At 42.1% G+C, this 18,978-nt stretch overlaps 1 protein-coding gene across 4 annotated transcripts; it reads left to right on the plus strand.

The window, feature by feature from the left end:
• The first annotated feature begins 416 nt into the window (after nucleotides 1-416).
• tagln (transgelin) lies at nucleotides 417-8,059 on the plus strand. 4 transcript variants are annotated; one of them, XM_077197361.1, is made up of 5 exons: nucleotides 417-648; nucleotides 2,980-3,171; nucleotides 6,359-6,527; nucleotides 7,553-7,655; nucleotides 7,786-8,059. In XM_077197361.1, the coding sequence occupies exons 2-5, from the start codon at nucleotides 2,992-2,994 to the stop codon at nucleotides 7,931-7,933; spliced, it is 600 nt and encodes a 199-aa protein (XP_077053476.1). In that variant the 5' UTR covers nucleotides 417-648; nucleotides 2,980-2,991; the 3' UTR covers nucleotides 7,934-8,059. The 4 variants fall into 4 exon arrangements, with proteins under 4 accessions (XP_077053476.1, XP_077053475.1, XP_077053477.1 ...); XM_077197360.1 differs by having other exon boundaries at nucleotides 492-648; nucleotides 2,977-3,171; XM_077197362.1 differs by having other exon boundaries at nucleotides 532-652; nucleotides 2,977-3,171.
• The last annotated feature ends 10,919 nt before the right edge of the window (nucleotides 8,060-18,978 follow it).

Genomic DNA, 18,978 nt, shown 5'->3' on the forward strand with positions numbered 1-18,978 from the left:
GTCTTGTTGATGGTTGCTTCTGAAGTGTCAGTAAATCATTTTAGCTTTTAGCACTCCTACTGCTCTTATTTCCTTACTGCCAGTGCTTCTGCCTCTACATCCAAGAGCTAATATACCAAACTGCTGACAGATTTCTCTGATGTGTAAAAACTGCATAGTACATCTGTCAAACTATTCCATTTATGTCCCTGTCTAAACTTGAAGGCCTCCACTTCTTTCCCTAGCGTCACCCCTACCTTCCAGCAGGCATTAGCACAGCCTTTCCTTTTCTCTCTGTGATGCAGTGATGTGGTATTTGGAGAATTCGGGTCTCTGACCAAACTAAAGACTCTTGGCTTGGATCCTGTCCTCACCCAGGCCTCTTCCCAAATAAGGCTTTGCTTTAACAAAGGGCCGAACTATAAACCGTAAGTGCTGAGTGGAGAGGAGGGTGGGCTTGAGAAAAAGACTATGTCCTTTTTAGGTGTCAATTTCCTTTTCTCTGCCCCCTCACTCAATGCCTTGTTTTTTTATTTCTCTAATGGTAAAGACATTTACTCCTGAAACAGCAACAGGGACGACTCAGCTGAACTCTTGAATAGACACTCTCGCACTAAATCCATTGCTCCAGGTTGACTGGTGACTGCACGAAGGACAAGGTCATCTTCAGTAAGTATGTTTTTCATATGCTATCAAAGACCTTTCAGTCAGTTATTTTGCTGATTATCGTGGCTTGTGAATGACATGAAGTAAATCAATACATCTCACGCACAATAAACGTACTACAGTTAAAAAAGGGAAAAATGTTCAGACCTGATAGACTAGCTTATTACTAAGTCCATTTCAGTGTTTCTGTATTATTTGAACTTTTGATATGTTGCATGAGCTTCTTTGTTATGACCTTTTAAAGTGTGAATTTACCTGAATTTTAAAGTTTGTAATGATTACCAACCACATATCTTTCTTCACTAACAGCTCATGCCAACCCAGTCTATTTATAAAAATGTCCTATGATCTTTTATCCAGACCAATACTAGGCCACTCAGACTGGGGTGAGAAAAGAAGGCATACAACTAAGCTTACCTAAACAATAATTAATTACAAAAAATGCAATGCATTGCAATACCTCCCAAAAGTAAATGGACACTTTCGTGACACTTACAAAAGTGTAGATGTCATTGCATTAGAAAATATTGAAGCCAGTGTTAGAACTACTCAGAACTACACTTTTCTGATCCATTTTTTAAATGAATTGTTATCTAGAAAGTCATTTGGTTACACTTTATTTCAATGTCCCAACTACAACTACTTTGCAACTACATGTCAACCAACTCTCATTAGAGTAGTGGGGATTTCTTTAAGACTGCAAGGGAAGCTCAGCTTCCCCTATAATGCCAAAACATTAATGGTCAAATATGTACTATTGTGTTAAAATTTTATTGACTAAAAATACGTTAGAACACGTTCATCTCGAAGACGAGTTGGTTCAGAATCAGCTACATATATCAGGTCTGCTGACTCGATTTCCTTCTCATTCATTCCCAGCGTCACAGTGCATTTCCCTGTTGAAGCCCAGCGTCCGGTGACTTCAGTGGCGCTGCTTTGAACAGTTTTTTTCAGTGCTTCGAAACTAGACGGTCATTGGATAAATCTGTGATTATGTCCCACCCACGGACGCTCAGCTTCTCTGTGGTGAATGTGTGTGTGTGTGTGTGTGTGTGTGTGTGTCTGTGTGTGTGTGTGTGTGTGTGTGTGTGTGTGTGTGTGTGTGTGTGTGTGTGTCTGTGTGTGTGTGTCTGTGTGTGTGTGTGTGTGTGTGTGTGTGTGTGTGTGTGTGTGTGTGTGTGTGTGTGTGTGTGTGTGTGTCTGTGTGTGTGTGTCTGTGTGTGTGTGTGTGTGTGTGTGTGTGTGTGTGTGTGTGTGTCTGTGTGTGTGTGTGTGTGTGTCTGTGTGTGTGTGTGTGTGTGTCTGTGTGTGTCTGTGTGTGTGTGTGTGTGTGTGTGTGTGTGTTTGTTTGTGTGTGTGTCTGTGTGTGTGTGTGTGTGTGTGTGTGTGTGTGTCTGTGTGTGTGTGTGTGTGTGTGTGTGTGTGTGTGTGTGTGTGTGTGTGTGTGTGTGTCTGTGTGTGTGTGTTTCTGTGTGTTTCTGTGTGTGTGTGTGTGTGTCTGTGTGTGTGTGTGTATGTGTGTGTCTGTGTGTGTGTTTGTGTGTGTGTGTGTGTGTGTGTGTGTGTGTCTGTGTGTGTGTGTGTGTGTGTGTGTGTGCTTTGCTGAGGAATGTCAGAATAAAATTGATGGTGTTTCTAAACAAACGCTCTGGAGGAACATGTTCATCTAATCCTGTCATAAACATTACGGCTGCTAATCTGACTCCAGTGATAATTCTTCCAGGAGCCCCCAGTCACTCAAGGACTACATGAACATGTGAACCTTTGCCTTTATGGTTGCTTTTTGTATAACAGTTTAGCTCAAGAAATCCATTTGACACAACATAAAAATTGAGCTGAACTGTTTCCCGTTGGAAACATGTTGGACTGTTTTCCCGCACAATATCTATAGGCTACGCATGCGTTGTAAGTTTGTTTTATGGCTTTGTGGCTGCTTTTAACTGCATCATTGTCTTTTTTCACTTTATGCTGATGATGTTTTAGCTGAAATTAATTTTAAATTGAAATGTAATCAAACTTTTAGGAGAAGAGGATTTTCTGGGGAGGTAAATGGCACAAACTTTACAAACTTGTTCCTGTTTTATTTTTTGTTCATAAAACAAACTAAGAAGCTATTGAACAAACAAACTATTGAAAATGTCTAATAACATTTGATGAAGGACGTTTTCAGACAAACTACAACACTACAACTACATCATCAAAATTATAATAAAGTTGACATGGAATAGCATATATTAAATGCTGCTTGATTTTGTAGTTACTCCAAAGATTAGTACACACTGAAGATACGTCAGGTCCTACACTACTGACAGTCTCCTCTCCTCATCTAAGCAGGGAGCTCCAGCTATGGCAAACAAGGGTCCATCTTATGGGATGAGCCGCCAAGTGCAGGATAAAATTGAGCAGAAGTATGACACTGACCTGGAGGGGCGTTTGGTGGAGTGGATTATGGCCCAGTGTGGGCCTGCGGTGGGGAAGCCAGAGCCAGGAAAACTGGGTTTCCAGACCTGGCTCAAAGATGGATGTGTAAGTAAGGCATGACTGTTATTCTCAGGTCATTTTGGCAATCATGAAAGCAAAAGTTTGTACACATTTTTAAGAAAGGGCTGCCAATACTTTAAAAAAAAAAAATGTGATTCGTCCCCATCTCATTTTTCGGTTAAGTGTGTTCAAGCAGAGGTTTTCACGGGCCAATGTGAGTAAATCTATATTAAATGCATTACCAGACATTTTATTCATTATGTGTACATAATGGCTAAACACTCTCATGATGTATGTTTCATTCATACTGAAAGCTTGAGGGCACCCTCGCAGAGAAAGTTAAATACAGACTCATAGAAGTAATAACTTATTATATGGACAAATGCATCCAGCTATCGCTGTAGCTGAATAAACTGGAAAAAAATTTTGACTGATAAAACGTGAAGACTATAAACACTCGATTGCAACAATACAGTATATGGTTTATGTGTGTTTTCCAAGCCATCTCAGGGAATTTTCATAACAATAAAGGATATTAATAATGCGGTAATAATTGACATAGCCTTTAGTACAAATAGCCTATTTTCTGCCTTATTCTGTGATAAAAAAATGTTTTATCATAAAACCATAAATATATGATGACCCAATGCACAAGTGTTTGTATTACATAAAACAATAATAAAATTGTCATCAGGAAAATATTAGTGAATACAAATTATTGTTTTTGTTCAGCAGTGTATTTGATTTCTTACCCAAATAATGAAAATAAAATCTAATTTCTAATAACAAAGATCAGAAAAAAAACTGGTATTATCCTTGACATTTCTGTCTGCCTCACTTCTGAAATGATGGCTATGCCCCTTGCTGCTAAGAGTCAGACCGTGACAGCAAAATAAAAATGCTCATGTGAATGGTGTCAAGGTCCTTGTACCTTCAGATAATTTGTGTTCTTGTTTTTGACTTCTAAATGGAAAAACGAAGAATCCGTTCATTTATCACATATTTAACACTTTTCATGAAGATAAATAAACAAATCTTGCATTGTTTTTTCATATATTTTATTTTTGTTTTCATCACCCTTTGCTCTAATCCGTCAAATGGAAAAACAATAAAACCAAAATGGATAAACAGCTTGAATATTCGATCTCTACATGGGCGGGAATAAAACGCCCCTTTCCGCTGATTGGTCAACCAAAGATCAAGCCGTGCTGTCATCAGTTCTTATTCTTATTGTTATTATGATGGAGTTTATTGCAACTATATTTAATCTCTTTCTCATCAAACAGCAAGACTGATAAATGGCTCAACACAAACTGTACCGGTCCGGGGCAGAGCCTAGATAGAGCTTTCTGTTGTGTAGGCTACATATACATTTAGAGAGTCAGTATGTTGAAGCCACCACTCCACTGAGCTCCAAGTAGAAGATGTTTTCGAGTTGAGGCCTATGGTAAGGCCACCTTGATAATTTCCCTGTGGTGAGTGAAGTTGGCAAGTTGTTATGCTGAAGCCACCGCTCCACTGAGCTCCAGGAAGGTCATGAATACGTGTGTGATCGGCCCTCAATTCTTTTGGGCTGCCCTTATATCCGGCCTAGGCTTAGCATCTCCGCCTCCTAGCCTGCCGTACCTCAGAGTATGCTACCCCTAAAGGAGAGCATCTCCAGCCCAGGAGGTACACCTCCTCTCACTGCGAGAGTCGCCCTGCCGGGGCCCGCCTTCTGCATTAGGCTAATAATGCGAGTTGCAGACCCTGTGGGCTCCTCTAACTGCCTAGTTTGAGCTGACAAATCTAGCGATATGCTGAGCTACAGTTCCCTAGCGGTGTTTGGCACAGACAAATAGCCAGGTATTGCAGGCTATTTCTTCGGAAAGCCTCCCCTGTGGTTGTCACCTGGGCGTTGTCAGGCTTCGCTCCCAGAGCCCTGAAGCCTCCTATCCAGGATGCCGTTGAGTACGCTCCGTTAGAGCTCAAACACTTGCCCAGAGCAGATCCCGTGTTATTCTGGAGTAGTAGGCCCTGCATTAAGGGGCCTCCTCGACAGTCTGGTTGCATGTTATCTATGCTCCCCTTTCTTAAAGGGTAAAACCCATACCCTAACCCTTTACGGGCCACCTTGAAAGCAATCCTTCGGGCTGAGCTAGGCTCTTAGCATGCAAGCTCCTGACTCCCTAGTGTGGTGCAGATTGGTATCAGGTTGCAGGCCTCACAGGAGCCTCCCTGGCACAAGCCCTCGAGTTCTAGACTCGATACCAAGTAGTTGACCCTCAAGCAGGTCACAAGCAGGTTTTTAGCACTTTTACTAGGCTCATACAGCACTAGGTTTTTTGTCATTCTTCCCAGAATCCAGGTAGATTTGCTCGCACTACTTTATTCAAAGATCAAGTGTAAGGATAACTGGGGCTTTAAGAAGGGGGCATGGATCCCTACTTTAATACTCAAAATGGTCTGGAAGGAAACACCTCCCTCAGCCCTAAGGCTCAAAAGGGCAGCTTGCCAAACCTTACTTAAAGAACACTGAAGTCTGGGGGAGGCAGCTCAAACCCTGTTTTTTATTTCTTTAAAAAGGGAGTAGGCTTGCTCAGTTACACGCCAAATACATCACTTGCCCACCCTGGCACCGCCCTCACCGTCATTTAGATTTTTTATAGTAATAAAGAATAGATAACATTCATAAGTAATTTAAAAGCCAGGTGAGAGAAAACTCTGTTAACAGTTTCTTGAATGCATCATAATGAGCACATCCAGCTTCCTCAGGGAGTCGAACGCGTTCCACCAGTAGCGTTCGTCTTACACTTGCATACAAACAAGCATCTCCTTAAGACAAAAAGGTTGATGACGTGGACTACTGGTGCCCTCTTATACTTCCAGACGCTCCACTTGTGACACCCTGAGAAATTGTTGTGTGTTTACACGCGCTTCAGACACTGGTCACGCTGATGTGTTCCCCATAGTGTCGATCCTAGACACCGTGTTGAGTTCCTCTTCCAAAAGGAACAATCTAGTCTATTCAGAAGGTAAAATGAACAGGGATTGAAACAGAGACACCAAAGTTTACACAAGGAATGATAGGACAGACCAAAATCAAATTCATGTTGAGTGATACATAATCAAACCACATTAGTTATCTGGATGAGTAACCTGGTCACTCAGTGCTGTTATAATCTCATTCATAATTATGATCACATGTATAGAAAATGTAGAGTGTAATGTTGTTTTCTTTGCCCGTTCTCAGGTTTTGTGTGAGCTCATCAATAGTCTGTGTAAGGAAAAGCCCGTAAAGAAGATCCAGAGCTCCAGTATGGCCTTCAAACAGATGGAGCAGGTGTCACAGTTCCTCAATGCTGCGGAGCGATACGGCGTCGTCAAAACCGACATGTTTCAGACGGTAGATCTGTGGGAAGGTGAGTACGCCAACATATCACAGACCTTTCTCCAACAAATATATATTCTTCATAGACATTCGGATCCCATAGCAAGATTCAGTGTACCAGCTTAAAATATTGTTTACAGCTCTTTAACATTAAATAAGGTTGAATGATTAATAATGTATCACATGGCATATATGCAGTAAGCATGTCTGATTAATTAACAGGATATTAAATGCAGTCATATTATTTGACTGATTAGTGTGTGCAATAATACAGAGACAATTTTAAAATAAAATATGAAATTGAATGTAAAAAAATTGAGTGTCATAAAAGTATTTTTGATCAATCAGATGTTTTTCAAATTGTATTATGTTTAGTGTGACCTTGTAAAGATCAATATTTCAATTCTGCTTTGCATGAGTGGGTAAATAAATCAGTGATCCTTTTTGTTGCACCATATTTCTTAGTACAACGTTACTGACTAAATAATGTGGTCAAAATATATTTTCTATTTATTAAACTATTTACCTTCAAGTAATAATAACCCATCGAATAATGAAAGTGTTTGGAGAGGAAATTTTTCAAAGTGAATTAAAAGCAATCTTTCCTTGAAAAGACAAAATAGTGCTTGAGCTTCAGGAATGCAACATGAGTTCTGATTCTTTCCTGAGATACAACACAGGAGAATGTAAAATTACCTCTCATGCTACAGTAACAACTGCATTTAACGGTTGTCTTTAATTATTCTGGGTGTAATGTTACATTCAAACCACAATAGGTGTTGTCCTTGACCCATACACATTATATTCCAAGTACCAAACAAGAAGTAACTCTGGAATATTTACCACTGGTATCTATTGCAATAGATAATGGCTACTGTTGATAACAAACAAACCAAAAAGCACTCAACATGTAATCAATTAAATTAGAACAAACAGTATTAATGCAGGAATCACTGTGGACTTCTCCCTGCTAGACACCAACATTCAAGAAAGTCCAGAACAGTGAAGGTGTATTAGCATCACTGTTATCATAGCTTGCATGTATAAATCCTGTAGGAAAGGACTTGGCCGCAGTGCAGAGGACACTCATGGCTCTGGGAAGCATCGCCGTGACAAAAGATGACGGCGCTTTCCATGGAGATCCCAACTGGTTCTTCAAGTGAGTTACAGCTGAGCACACTTCAGAGATTACACGGATTGTTTTGTCTGGGGTTATAAATCAAATAGTATGGTTTTGTTTAATTTATCGATGTTGATTATTTAAATATCGGCTTTTGGCCTATTTGTAGGAAAGCTCAGGAGAACCGGAGAGATTTCTCTGACAACCAGATTAAAGAGGGGAAAAATGTCATCGGTCTGCAGATGGGATCCAATAAAGGGGCGTCCCAGGCTGGCATGACAGGCTATGGTCGACCTCGACAGATCATGAACCCATGAGCCACACTTTCTTCCCTGACCATCACCGCATCCTAACCATTTGACGCCAAATGTTTCATTCAGAATATGACCAGAATGACAGTGTAATAAATATAATAAAAAATAACACCACTTGGTACTAAAATACGTTTCCTTGTCTGTAGTCAATCCCTATTTTTGTGTAACATATTCGTCGAATTGCAACATTCATGGTTGATCAGAGTAGAGTTTTTTTGTTCAGCGGAGTGCAAAATGACCGTTTGTGCCGTCTAACATTTCATATATGCAAGTTGACATACAATCAAAACAAACCCCATTCACTTTCTTAATACACATTCCTGGTCTTAATGTTAATGAATCATCGGTGCATTTTAGTCCCAGTTTTACAGACAGAGCTTAGATTAACCTGTTTCCATACAAAGGTTGCCGGCACAACCAGATGATTGTTGTTTAATATTCACTGCTGGTTAACACATCACACACTTACTTGATCTGGACAACCTGAGTAAAGATTAAAGACTCCAGCTTCCATGTTTGACCACTGTTTGTGATAAAAACTAGGTTCATTTCTTAAAGAGTGCAAAATAATCAATCTGTAATGTTAGATATTTTGAATAGAATAATTCAGTTCATGCACATTCTCTCACGTCTGTTCTGGCTTATTTGTGTTCACATACATGCACTAGACAGTGTCAGTGTCAGCTGATTCTGCATATGGCTGTCAATCATCTTACGTGGCATAATTCCTGCCTCCTGCATGATCACGTCCAGTGTAATCTTCCTCCTTCACAGCTCTGTGAAAAACAAAGCCAAATAAACGTTTTACACATCAAAAATTTAGAATGAACACAATTACGTTATTTTATGATTTTTGTGTGATATTCATGCGATTTGGGGTTTATTCATGTGAATAAAGAATGTTTACAGTATATATGCTAAGCACATGTAGCAATTAGCTCCAAATAAAATGCTAATGTTTATTTCAACAACATTATATGACCAAAATCCATATTAGATTGCAATCGGAAGTTATTAAAAACACTTGTTGGTGGTTTAAAGTGAGTTTTAAAGAAAAAGTGAGTTATCTTTTAAATTGTGTTATAGCTTGGTGTTATTGTAGCTCTAATACACCTGCTGCGCCAGGAGCTGTTTCTATTTCACAATCTATTTTGTTACAAGAATTCATATAAGGTCCCAAGAATATGCCTTTTTTAGAAAAAAAGACTTCAGGTAATAGATGAATTAAAAAATCTAGGATGAAAGTGATGTGGATGGGTAAGCAAAGTAATGCCAGAATAAAGGCTAATAATTGCAGAATAAAAACAAAAGAATAATGAAGATTAAGTCTCATACTGGCAGAGGTGAGAAAGGTTCATCGAGAGAGAAATATAGAGTCTTGAATGGGCAATTCTGGGGTGTTATAGGGGTCAAAAATGATTTCATTTTCATTTTTAGTAGCCTTCTGTCAAAACGCACAGTATAAAATGTTTCATAAAATGCATAGTTTTAAAGATCCTCAGATTTGAAATTAAGCATGAACACAATTATGGCTATACTTTAATTGTGGTTATAAGTGTTACGGGTGCTGGGATAAAAAGGGACCCAAGAGCAGATTTAGCAGATCACTCAATGTATTGTCCAAAAGTAAAGTAAAAAACAAAACACACATTTAAATGGTAGCTGAGCCACCAAGCAAATGGCAGGACAGAGGCGAAATCCAATAGTCAGATCCACAGACCCGGGGTAGAGCCAAGGCAATCGTCCGAAACAAGAACAGAAGTTCAAAACTGGAAGAGCAAGCCGAAACAGGATTGAGTACAGGGACTAGACAAATCAGAGGGGGAAAAAAACAAGATTAAATAAACAGACGAGGCATGTAAGCTATGCACGACTAGAACAAGACTGTTCTTTCAGGACAGTAGTGAAACAGACAGTAACCAAGATACACTGACAGAGAAGCAAAGAAAGAGAGAAGCATAAGTAGTGGAGAAAATCAATGCAAAATGGTAGACAGGTGTGTGTGTGTGTGTGTGTGTGTGTGTGTGTGTGTAAGGAGAGCGAGCACTGATTAGAATGAGGTGCAGCTGTGATGGCAGAGTGAGAGAAACTGATAACTAAAGGCTGGCATACACTGTGCGATTTTCTACCGAGTTTGAGCCGAATTCTGACTCGTGCTACTCTTTTTCGGGTCACGACGATTTTCAGCTTTGTCATGGGTCTTTTGTCGTGCAGTGTTCGTGCAGTATACAGGGAGAAACGAGAGCGATAACCTCTCCCGATCCGCAATCGGATGGTCGGATGAATTTCTAGCATGTCAGTAATTTTGGTCGCTCCTCGTGACTATATCGCACAGTTGAAGCAGAGCTATGAACCGATTGCCCTAAACTCAGTGTTTTTTCCCTCACTGCGCCTGCGCGAAAACAGAAGTTTAACCATTTCATCTACAACATAAAAAAAAGAATAAAAAACAAAAAGAGGGTGATCTTTAAGTTCTGTAGTTCAAACTAGCTACAAATTACTGTTGCTTGCCTCCAGTTTGTCCAGTTATTACACACGTCTTCCAAGCCACCTGGGATGTAACACCGTGCCTCTTTTATTAATTTGTTAAACAATGTTTTTGAAATAAACCTGTTTTTAATTTAGTGTGAGCAGTCGCAGCTCGATGATCGGCCCGTATAGTGTGAGCAGTCGCAGCTCGATGATCGGCCCGTATAGTGTGAGCAGTCGCAGCTCGATGATCGGTCCGTATAGTGTGAGCAGTCGCAGCTCGATGATCGGCCCGTATAGTGTGAGCAGTCGCAGCTCGATGATCGGCCCGTATAGTGTGAGCAGTCGCAGCTCGATGATCGGCCCGTATAGTGTGAGCAGTCGCAGCTCGATGATCGGTCCATATAGTGTGAGCAGTCGCAGCTCGATGATCGGTCCATATAGTGTGAGCAGTCGCAGCTCGATGATCGGTCCGTATAGTGTGAGCAGTCGCAGCTCGATGATCGGTCCATATAGTGTGAGCAGTCGCAGCTCGATGATCGGTCCGTATAGTGTGAGCAGTCGCAGCTCGATGATCGGTCCATATAGTGTGAGCAGTCGCAGCTCGATGATCGGTCCATATAGTGTGAGCAGTCGCAGCCCGATGATCGGTCCATATAGTGTGAGCAGTAGCAGCTAGATGATCGGCCCGTATAGTGTGAGCAGTCGCAGCTCGATGATCGGCCCGTATAGTGTGAGCAGTCGCAGCTCGATGATCGGTCCGTATAGTGTGAGCAGTCGCAGCTCGATGATCGGCCCGTATAGTGTGAGCAGTCGCAGCTCGATGATCGGTCCGTATAGTGTGAGCAGTCGCAGCTCGATGATCGGTCCGTATAGTGTGAGCAGTCGCAGCTCGATGATCGGTCCGTATAGTGTGATCGGCCCGTATAGTGTGAGCAGTCGCAGCTCGATGAGCGGCCCGTATAGTGTGAGCAGTCGCAGCTCGATGATCGGCCCGTATAGTGTGAGCAGTCGCAGCTCGATGATCGGTCCGTATAGTGTGAGCAGTCGCAGCTCGATGATCGGCCCGTATAGTGTGAGCAGTCGCAGCTCGATGATCGGCCCATATAGTGTGAGCAGTCGCAGCTCGATGATCGGCCCGTATAGTGTGAGCAGTCGCAGCTCGATGATCGGCCCGTATAGTGTCAGCAGTCGCAGCTCGATGATCGGTCCGTATAGTGTGAGCAGTCGCAGCTCGATGATCGGTCCGTATAGTGTGAGCAGTAGCAGCTAGATGATCGGCCCGTATAGTGTGAGCAGTCGCAGCTCGATGATCGGTCCGTATAGTGTGAGCAGTCGCAGCTCGATGATCGGCCCGTATAGTGTGATCAGTCGCAGCTCGATGATCGGCCCGTATAATGTGAGCAGTCGCAGCTCGATGATCGGCCCGTATAGTGTGATCAGTCGCAGCTCGATGATCGGCCCGTATAGTGTCAGCAGTCGCAGCTCGATGATCGGCCCGTATAGTGTCAGCAGTCGCAGCTCGATGATCGGTCCGTATAGTGTGAGCAGTCGCAGCTCGATGATCGGCCCGTATAGTGTGAGCAGTCGCAGCTCGATGATCGGCCCGTATAGTGTGAGCAGTCGCAGCTCGATGATCGGCCTGTATAGTGTGAGCAGTCGCAGCTCGATGATCGGTCCGTATAGTGTGAGCAGTCGCAGCTCGATGATCGGCCCGTATAGTGTGAGCAGTCGCAGCTCGATGATCGGCCCATATAGTGTGAGCAGTCGCAGCTCGATGATCGGTCCGTATAGTGTGAGCAGTCGCAGCTCGATGATCGGCCCGTATAGTGTGAGCAGTCGCAGCTCGATGATCGGTCCGTATAGTGTCAGCAGTCGCAGCTCGATGATCGGCCCGTATAGTGTCAGCAGTCGCAGCTCGATGATCGGTCCGTATAGTGTGAGCAGTCGCAGCTCGATGATCGGCCCGTATAGTGTGAGCAGTCGCAGCTCGATGATCGGCCCGTATAGTGTGAGCAGTCGCAGCTCGATGATCGGTCCGTATAGTGTGAGCAGTCGCAGCTCGATGATCGGCCCGTATAGTGTGAGCAGTCGCAGCTCGATGATCGGCCCGTATAGTGTGAGCAGTCGCAGCTCGATGATCGGTCCGTATAGTGTGAGCAGTCGCAGCTCGATGATCGGCCCGTATAGTGTGAGCAGTCGCAGCTCGATGATCGGTCCGTATAGTGTCAGCAGTCGCAGCTCGATGATCGGCCCGTATAGTGTCAGCAGTCGCAGCTCGATGATCGGTCCGTATAGTGTGAGCAGTCGCAGCTCGATGATCGGCCCGTATAGTGTGAGCAGTCGCAGCTCGATGATCGGCCCGTATAGTGTGAGCAGTCGCAGCTCGATGATCGGCCCGTATAGTGTGAGCAGTCGCAGCTCGATGATCGGCCCGTATAGTGTCAGCAGTCGCAGCTCGATGATCGGCCCGTATAGTGTCAGCAGTCGCAGCTCGATGATCGGTCCGTATAGTGTGAGCAGTCGCAGCTCGATGATCGGCCCGTATAGTGTGAGCAGTCGCAGCTCGATGATCGGCCCGTATAGTGTGAGCAGTCGCAGCTCGATGATCGGCCTGTATAGTGTGAGCAGTCGCAGCTTGATGATCGGTCCGTATAGTGTGAGCAGTCGCAGCTCGATGATCGGCCCGTATAGTGTGAGCAGTCGCAGCTCGATGATCGGCCCGTATAGTGTGAGCAGTCGCAGCTCGATGATCGGCCCGTATAGTGTGAGCAGTCGCAGCTCGATGATCGGTCCGTATAGTGTGAGCAGTCGCAGCTCGATGATCGGCCCGTATAGTGTGAGCAGTCGCAGCTCGATGATCGGTCCGTATAGTGTGAGCAGTCGCAGCTCGATGATCGGCCCGTATAGTGTGAGCAGTCGCAGCTCGATGATCGGCCCGTATAGTGTGAGCAGTCGCAGCTCGATGATCGGTCCGTATAGTGTGAGCAGTCGCAGCTCGATGATCGGCCCGTATAGTGTGAGCAGTCGCAGCTCGATGATCGGCCCGTATAGTGTGAGCAGTCGCAGCTCGATGATCGGCCCGTATAGTGTGAGCAGTAGCAGCTCGATGATCGGCCCGTATAGTGTGAGCAGTCGCAGCTCGATGATCGGCCCGTATAGTGTGATCAGTCGCAGCTCGATGATCGGCCCGTATAGTGTGAGCAGTCGCAGCTCGATGATCGGTCCGTATAGTGTGAGCAGTCGCAGCTCGATTACTTTTTTTACGCGGCTCGGCCGTTCGTCCACACGGAAACGCAGTATCAGGTCACTGAAACCGAACATTTTTGAAAACCCCTGCCAGGGTGAGGATTTTCAGAAACGCAGGTTGCAGTGTTGTCATGTACACAGCAAAACCGGGGTTTTTGCCTTGCGACGTCAGATTGTGCGCCGCTGGCATGCTCTTGACAGCGCTTGATAGCGTTTTTTTGAGTTTTCATGTAGACGGAGATTTTGGTCACACTTTATTTGAAGGGGCGTGCATAAGACTGACATGACACTGTCATAAACATGACATAACACCTGTCATGAACATGAAGGAGTCTTTATGAATGTTTATGACTGTTGTCATTAAGTGTCATTCTGTAAATTATGACACATTTAATGCAAAGTTGACATTGTTTAAAATGTCTTTGTTATGACAACTTGACATTAACCAAGAAATCATAACTAGTCCAACGTGTTCCACTTTACTTGAGGTAAGGGGAAATATTAATGACACTGTTGTTAAAGCATTTGACAGTGTAATAACCCTTAATGACATCTTTATAACTAGTACAATGTGTTCCACTTTACTTGAGGACAAGTAAAATATTCATGTCACAGTTATAATGGTGTCATGACAACCAAAGTTAAAACCAACCATATCATATGACAGGGTAATGTAATGTTAACGCAAAGCTAAATAACTTCTTTAAGTTTGATAATTATACCTGTTATGACATATTTGTGACAGGTTGACAGGTTATGATTTCTTGGTTAATGTCAAGTTGTCATAACAAAGACATTTTAAACAATGTCAACTTTGCATTAAAAGTATCATAATTCACCGAATGACACTTAATGACAACAGTCATAAACATTCATAAAGACTCCTTCATGTTCATGACAGGTGTTATGTCATGTTTATGACAGTGTCATGTCAGTCTTATGCACACCCCTTCAAATAAAGGGTTACCGAGCTTTTTGTTTAAACCGAGCATGTGTGGACGGGATTTTTCTTTAAACGCAGGAAGAAAAACTCCGGTTATAAAATTACCCGTGTCCGTGTGGACTAGGCCTGAGTAGGTAACCTTGCTGAAAGCGCACAGTGTACGCCTGCCTTAAGACACAAGACAAACACAACAGAAGGGCTGATGATCAAACCAGAGTCCTGACAATAAGTTGTTTAACCACATCCACATAATATTTGTAAACATTAAACAAATTCTTAATTGTTTTAATGTTTTATGCTTGGGCATATATTTCTCCATATTAATAACAGTCTAAGTAATTCTTGAGTCTTGAACTGTAAACTCTCAAGTGTTGGCTTTCTAAATATATGTTGGTTATGTGTCTATTCAGAGATCCAAAATGACTTATGAGCAACAACTTTTTATTTTGAGTATGTCATTTATGCCCCACTTGGCAAAATGGGGGGTTTGGGTTAAAGGGTTAGTTCACCCCAAAATGATAATTATCCCATAATTTACCCTTAAGCGGAGTAGCGTAAGCTTAGCCGAGAGTAGACGCCTCTCGCTGTTCAAACTAATGGGGCTATACAACAAACTTATACTGCCCCACAAAACCAAAAGGCAGTAACTGTATTTTTGGTCAAAAATGAGTTAATGTGATTTTTGGGATATTAAAGACCTCCTTTATCATGTGGATAAATATCTATACTCAATTTGACTGTTTTTTCGAAAAAATAGAGGGTTGTGTTCACAGTAACTCCCCAAACCATTAGGGCTGTAACGATACGCGATATAAAATCGAAATCGCGATACTCAGGTCCACGATCCTGTATCGCGATGTGAGAAGGCAGAATCGCGATCACACCCCTTCCAAGTCCCAGAGTTATCCTTCCTGTCCAGAACCAGGGCTCGAATTTCGGCGCGGGTATTGCGCATAATTCTAATCATTCCCGCAGGTCTCCCATTTATAATGTGGGAAATTCCCGCAATCGTAATCCACACAGATAATAAAATAAAATCATTCTTTTAACAACTATCTTCCAGACGCAATTTCACAAACAGCGTGAGTGTTCAGCGGTGCCGCGCGTCTTCTATCTCTTCTCATAATGTTTTGTGCAAGGCAGGCATCAAGCGCTGCGGCGATAATACACACTCGCGTTTTGGAGTCGGGACCATAGACTGTAAGGTCGGGACATGACGGAATATTCACTTGCACAATCGGGCCAGCAGTGCATCGTGACTGAAGTCTTTTTAAGTCTTACCAGTTTAAACATTCAAGCGATTTTAAACTAATCAGTGCTCGCGCGCTCTCTGAGATTATTTTCTATGCGCACATTCATAGAAAATCCGCCTCAAAAACAGCTGGCTAGTAACTATTTTTCGCGGATTATATTGCTTTAACACGCAAAATTGTCAATTTCGGTCTTTGTGAGTAGGCTATACTCTAAATAGGCTATAGTCGGTTTTGTCTTTAATAAACATAAAACGCATGCCAGTATAATGAACACAGGATCCGTGCACTAGCTCTTAAAGTGACGGCAGCCATATGTGTCTGTCATTAATTTTGTTGTCAAAACAACAAAAGATGGCTTTAAGTTAAAGGAATCAGGATTAATAGCCTATGTATTTAATTTATTCAGGACTAAAATACTACCCAGTGTTATTTTCCATTTGATTACTTTATTCAGTATCTGTATATAAATACTAGTGTTAGACCTATTCAAAAACTTTTCTCTTTAATTGTCTTTATTTGTATCTTTATTCTATTGTATTTATTTGTGCTACTTTTTTCAATTTAATTAAACAATTTAAATCAAGCTTCCTTGTGATGTGTAAATTCTTAACAACAATAGGCTATTACCCCATTGTAAAAATGCAATGAGCGCAAACATTTAGGCAAGATAAATGTAATAATTTTGTTTGGAAAAAATGACCCCCCTTTCTCCCCTCAAACAAAAAAAATCCCCCCCATGAGAATCATCTAAAGGGGGGATCCCCTTTTTTTCTTCTCTCAAAATCTCTTTTTTTCACCACAAGCCCCGCCCCCTCAAGCCCCGCCCCCGTGATAGAATCGCGATACGAATCGAATCGTGGGTCAAAAATCGTGATACGAATCGAATCGTGGGTTTGGTGTATCGTTACAGCCCTACAAACCATACAAGCAACCATGGCAGAAAGCGGTAACTGCAGTTACCATTCTTTGGCTTTGATCTTCGACGCAAAAGTCCAGTTACGTACTCTGCCTTTGTTAAGCCATTCATAAAAGAGATGTTACGGTGCCACCTTGCAGTTTCTATGATCTGCCTTTGTTTTACTGTCCATAAAAATTTGCTGCGCTTCAGTTACTGTCCATAATTGTCACTAAATCACTTACTTCTACACAAATATCCAAATAAAAAACGAGCTGTCAAATGTGTTGAGTGGTTGTTTTATCAAGAGTTGAACTACTGTAAGAATGGCAAATTGCTCTCGAGGGAGAATGATGGTGGAGTTGGCGTTGAAAAGAAGACATGAAGACCAAGGAAAGAAATTATCTTATAAAATAATGCATTAGATGAAGTATGAAAGTGCCATATACTTAACGTTAATTTAGAATTGCTAGGACAAGCAACTGACGAAGAAGCTAACTAGTCTACTTAATAGCCAGCACACCAACACCAACCAAAACATGGTCAACATATACCTAGACAGCATGACATCTAATACTTAAATAATTAAAAATCACTCAGCAATCCATTCTGTGCCGACAATCCAGAGGTGCAGGAATGTAGTCTATTCAATGTTGACATGTTAGCCCCAGCCTAGCTATCATGCTACACATTACTGCACGTCGGCAGTAAACAATCATATCCTACCTTTTCTTGTAACTCCATAAAATCCATTGCAATTAGGGGTGTCCATGGTTAACCGATTAACTATTAAAAATTGCGTAACCGATTGAAACATTTTGCTTGGTTAAGTGGCGTCAATGGCGTGCATTGAATTTAGTTGTAATACATTTTTGCACCGCCAGAGCGCTCCCAGACATTTGAATTATCCACAAGAAGTTCACTTTTCCTAATTTTAAGGCCGTAAATAGGCTTTCATTTCTCAAATAGTGTAATGTCTTAATTTTAGTTTGAATAGGTCTTAAATTAAGGAAAGACGAGGTGTATTCACCTTGCTGAGGGGGATGTGATCAAAGCCTGGAGTGGAGCGAAAGCACGTTCCTCTCTCCACTCTAGCATTCTGTAATCACTTCGCTAACAGTCCACTCCTGGTTTTCAATTCCCGCTCACAGAAAAAAACTAACATGTAAAAAGACCGCTTACAAGTAAACATTTTTTTAATAGTTGGTTGGGATGAGTAGCCTAACTGAGTAGCCTATTTAATTGGAATATCAAATAGGTTGTGCGATTATTTAAAAAAAATCTCCATCTCCATGTTTTCGGTTCATGTAATGTAGCCTGGGTTGCGCTGCCAATAACCTAAAAGCTGTCAAAAAGAACAGGCAAAAGTAATGATTATGAATATGTCAAATATAGCAAGGAGACATTTTAATTGTTTGCAGGCTCACTCAGCTGGAAAGATGAAGTTGACAATGCTCATTCGCGATCTTCGCAGTGAACGCGCCAGAGAGAAATGCACTTTTCATACGGATTACATAAGCAGAGAGCAGTCTGTTTTCTTTCGTTTTCAATTGTTGTGTTTAAAAGTAGACATTTCAATATAGATTTATTTATCAGGTCTGTGAGACAAGTAGGCTACCTTATAGCCTACGCTGAGTTTCGGAATTCGTTTATGAGATGAGCTCCAGTTCACGTGCCGGCGGCTCCGTATTATCTAATGTCTGCTATATTTACTTATTTACAGGTAATTGGTTGATGAAACATTGATTAAAATTAAGATACAATTAATACAAAACGAAATTCACTTTAAAGAAAGGCTTTGTGCATTCTGTTTGAGGTCTCTGTGAAAGTTTTAGTGCCGCTTCCAGAACTGCCACGTCCCATTGTTTGTTCCATATAAATGCGAACACGAAAAATAAAATAAAATGAATATTTTATGTTCTGGGGAGAACTGACCCTTCTTCATTCGGCAGTAGTACTTTTGGTTTGTGCAGTGTAATTCATAAAATTAGGTAGCCTAAAACAATATTTTGCCACCTAAAAGTAAAAGATATTTTGTGCAGTTATTAAAGGTGTTAAAAATGAACTACCCCTTTCTCGTGTGTCTCTATCTCGGGGTTGAGGCGCGTACACTATGGTTAACCGAGCATTAACCGCTAAGGGCCTCGGTTAACGGTTAATGAAAAACTTGAAAACGTGCAGCCCTAATTGCAATACACGTCATCTACGATGTTTCCACAATCCTCAAAGGTTTTGAACA

This window comes from Siphateles boraxobius, unplaced genomic scaffold (assembly GCF_051911475.1).
Source record: "Siphateles boraxobius isolate OS27281-9 unplaced genomic scaffold, OSU_SipBor_1 39, whole genome shotgun sequence".
In the NCBI taxonomy this organism is placed as follows: domain Eukaryota; kingdom Metazoa; phylum Chordata; class Actinopteri; order Cypriniformes; family Leuciscidae; genus Siphateles; species Siphateles boraxobius.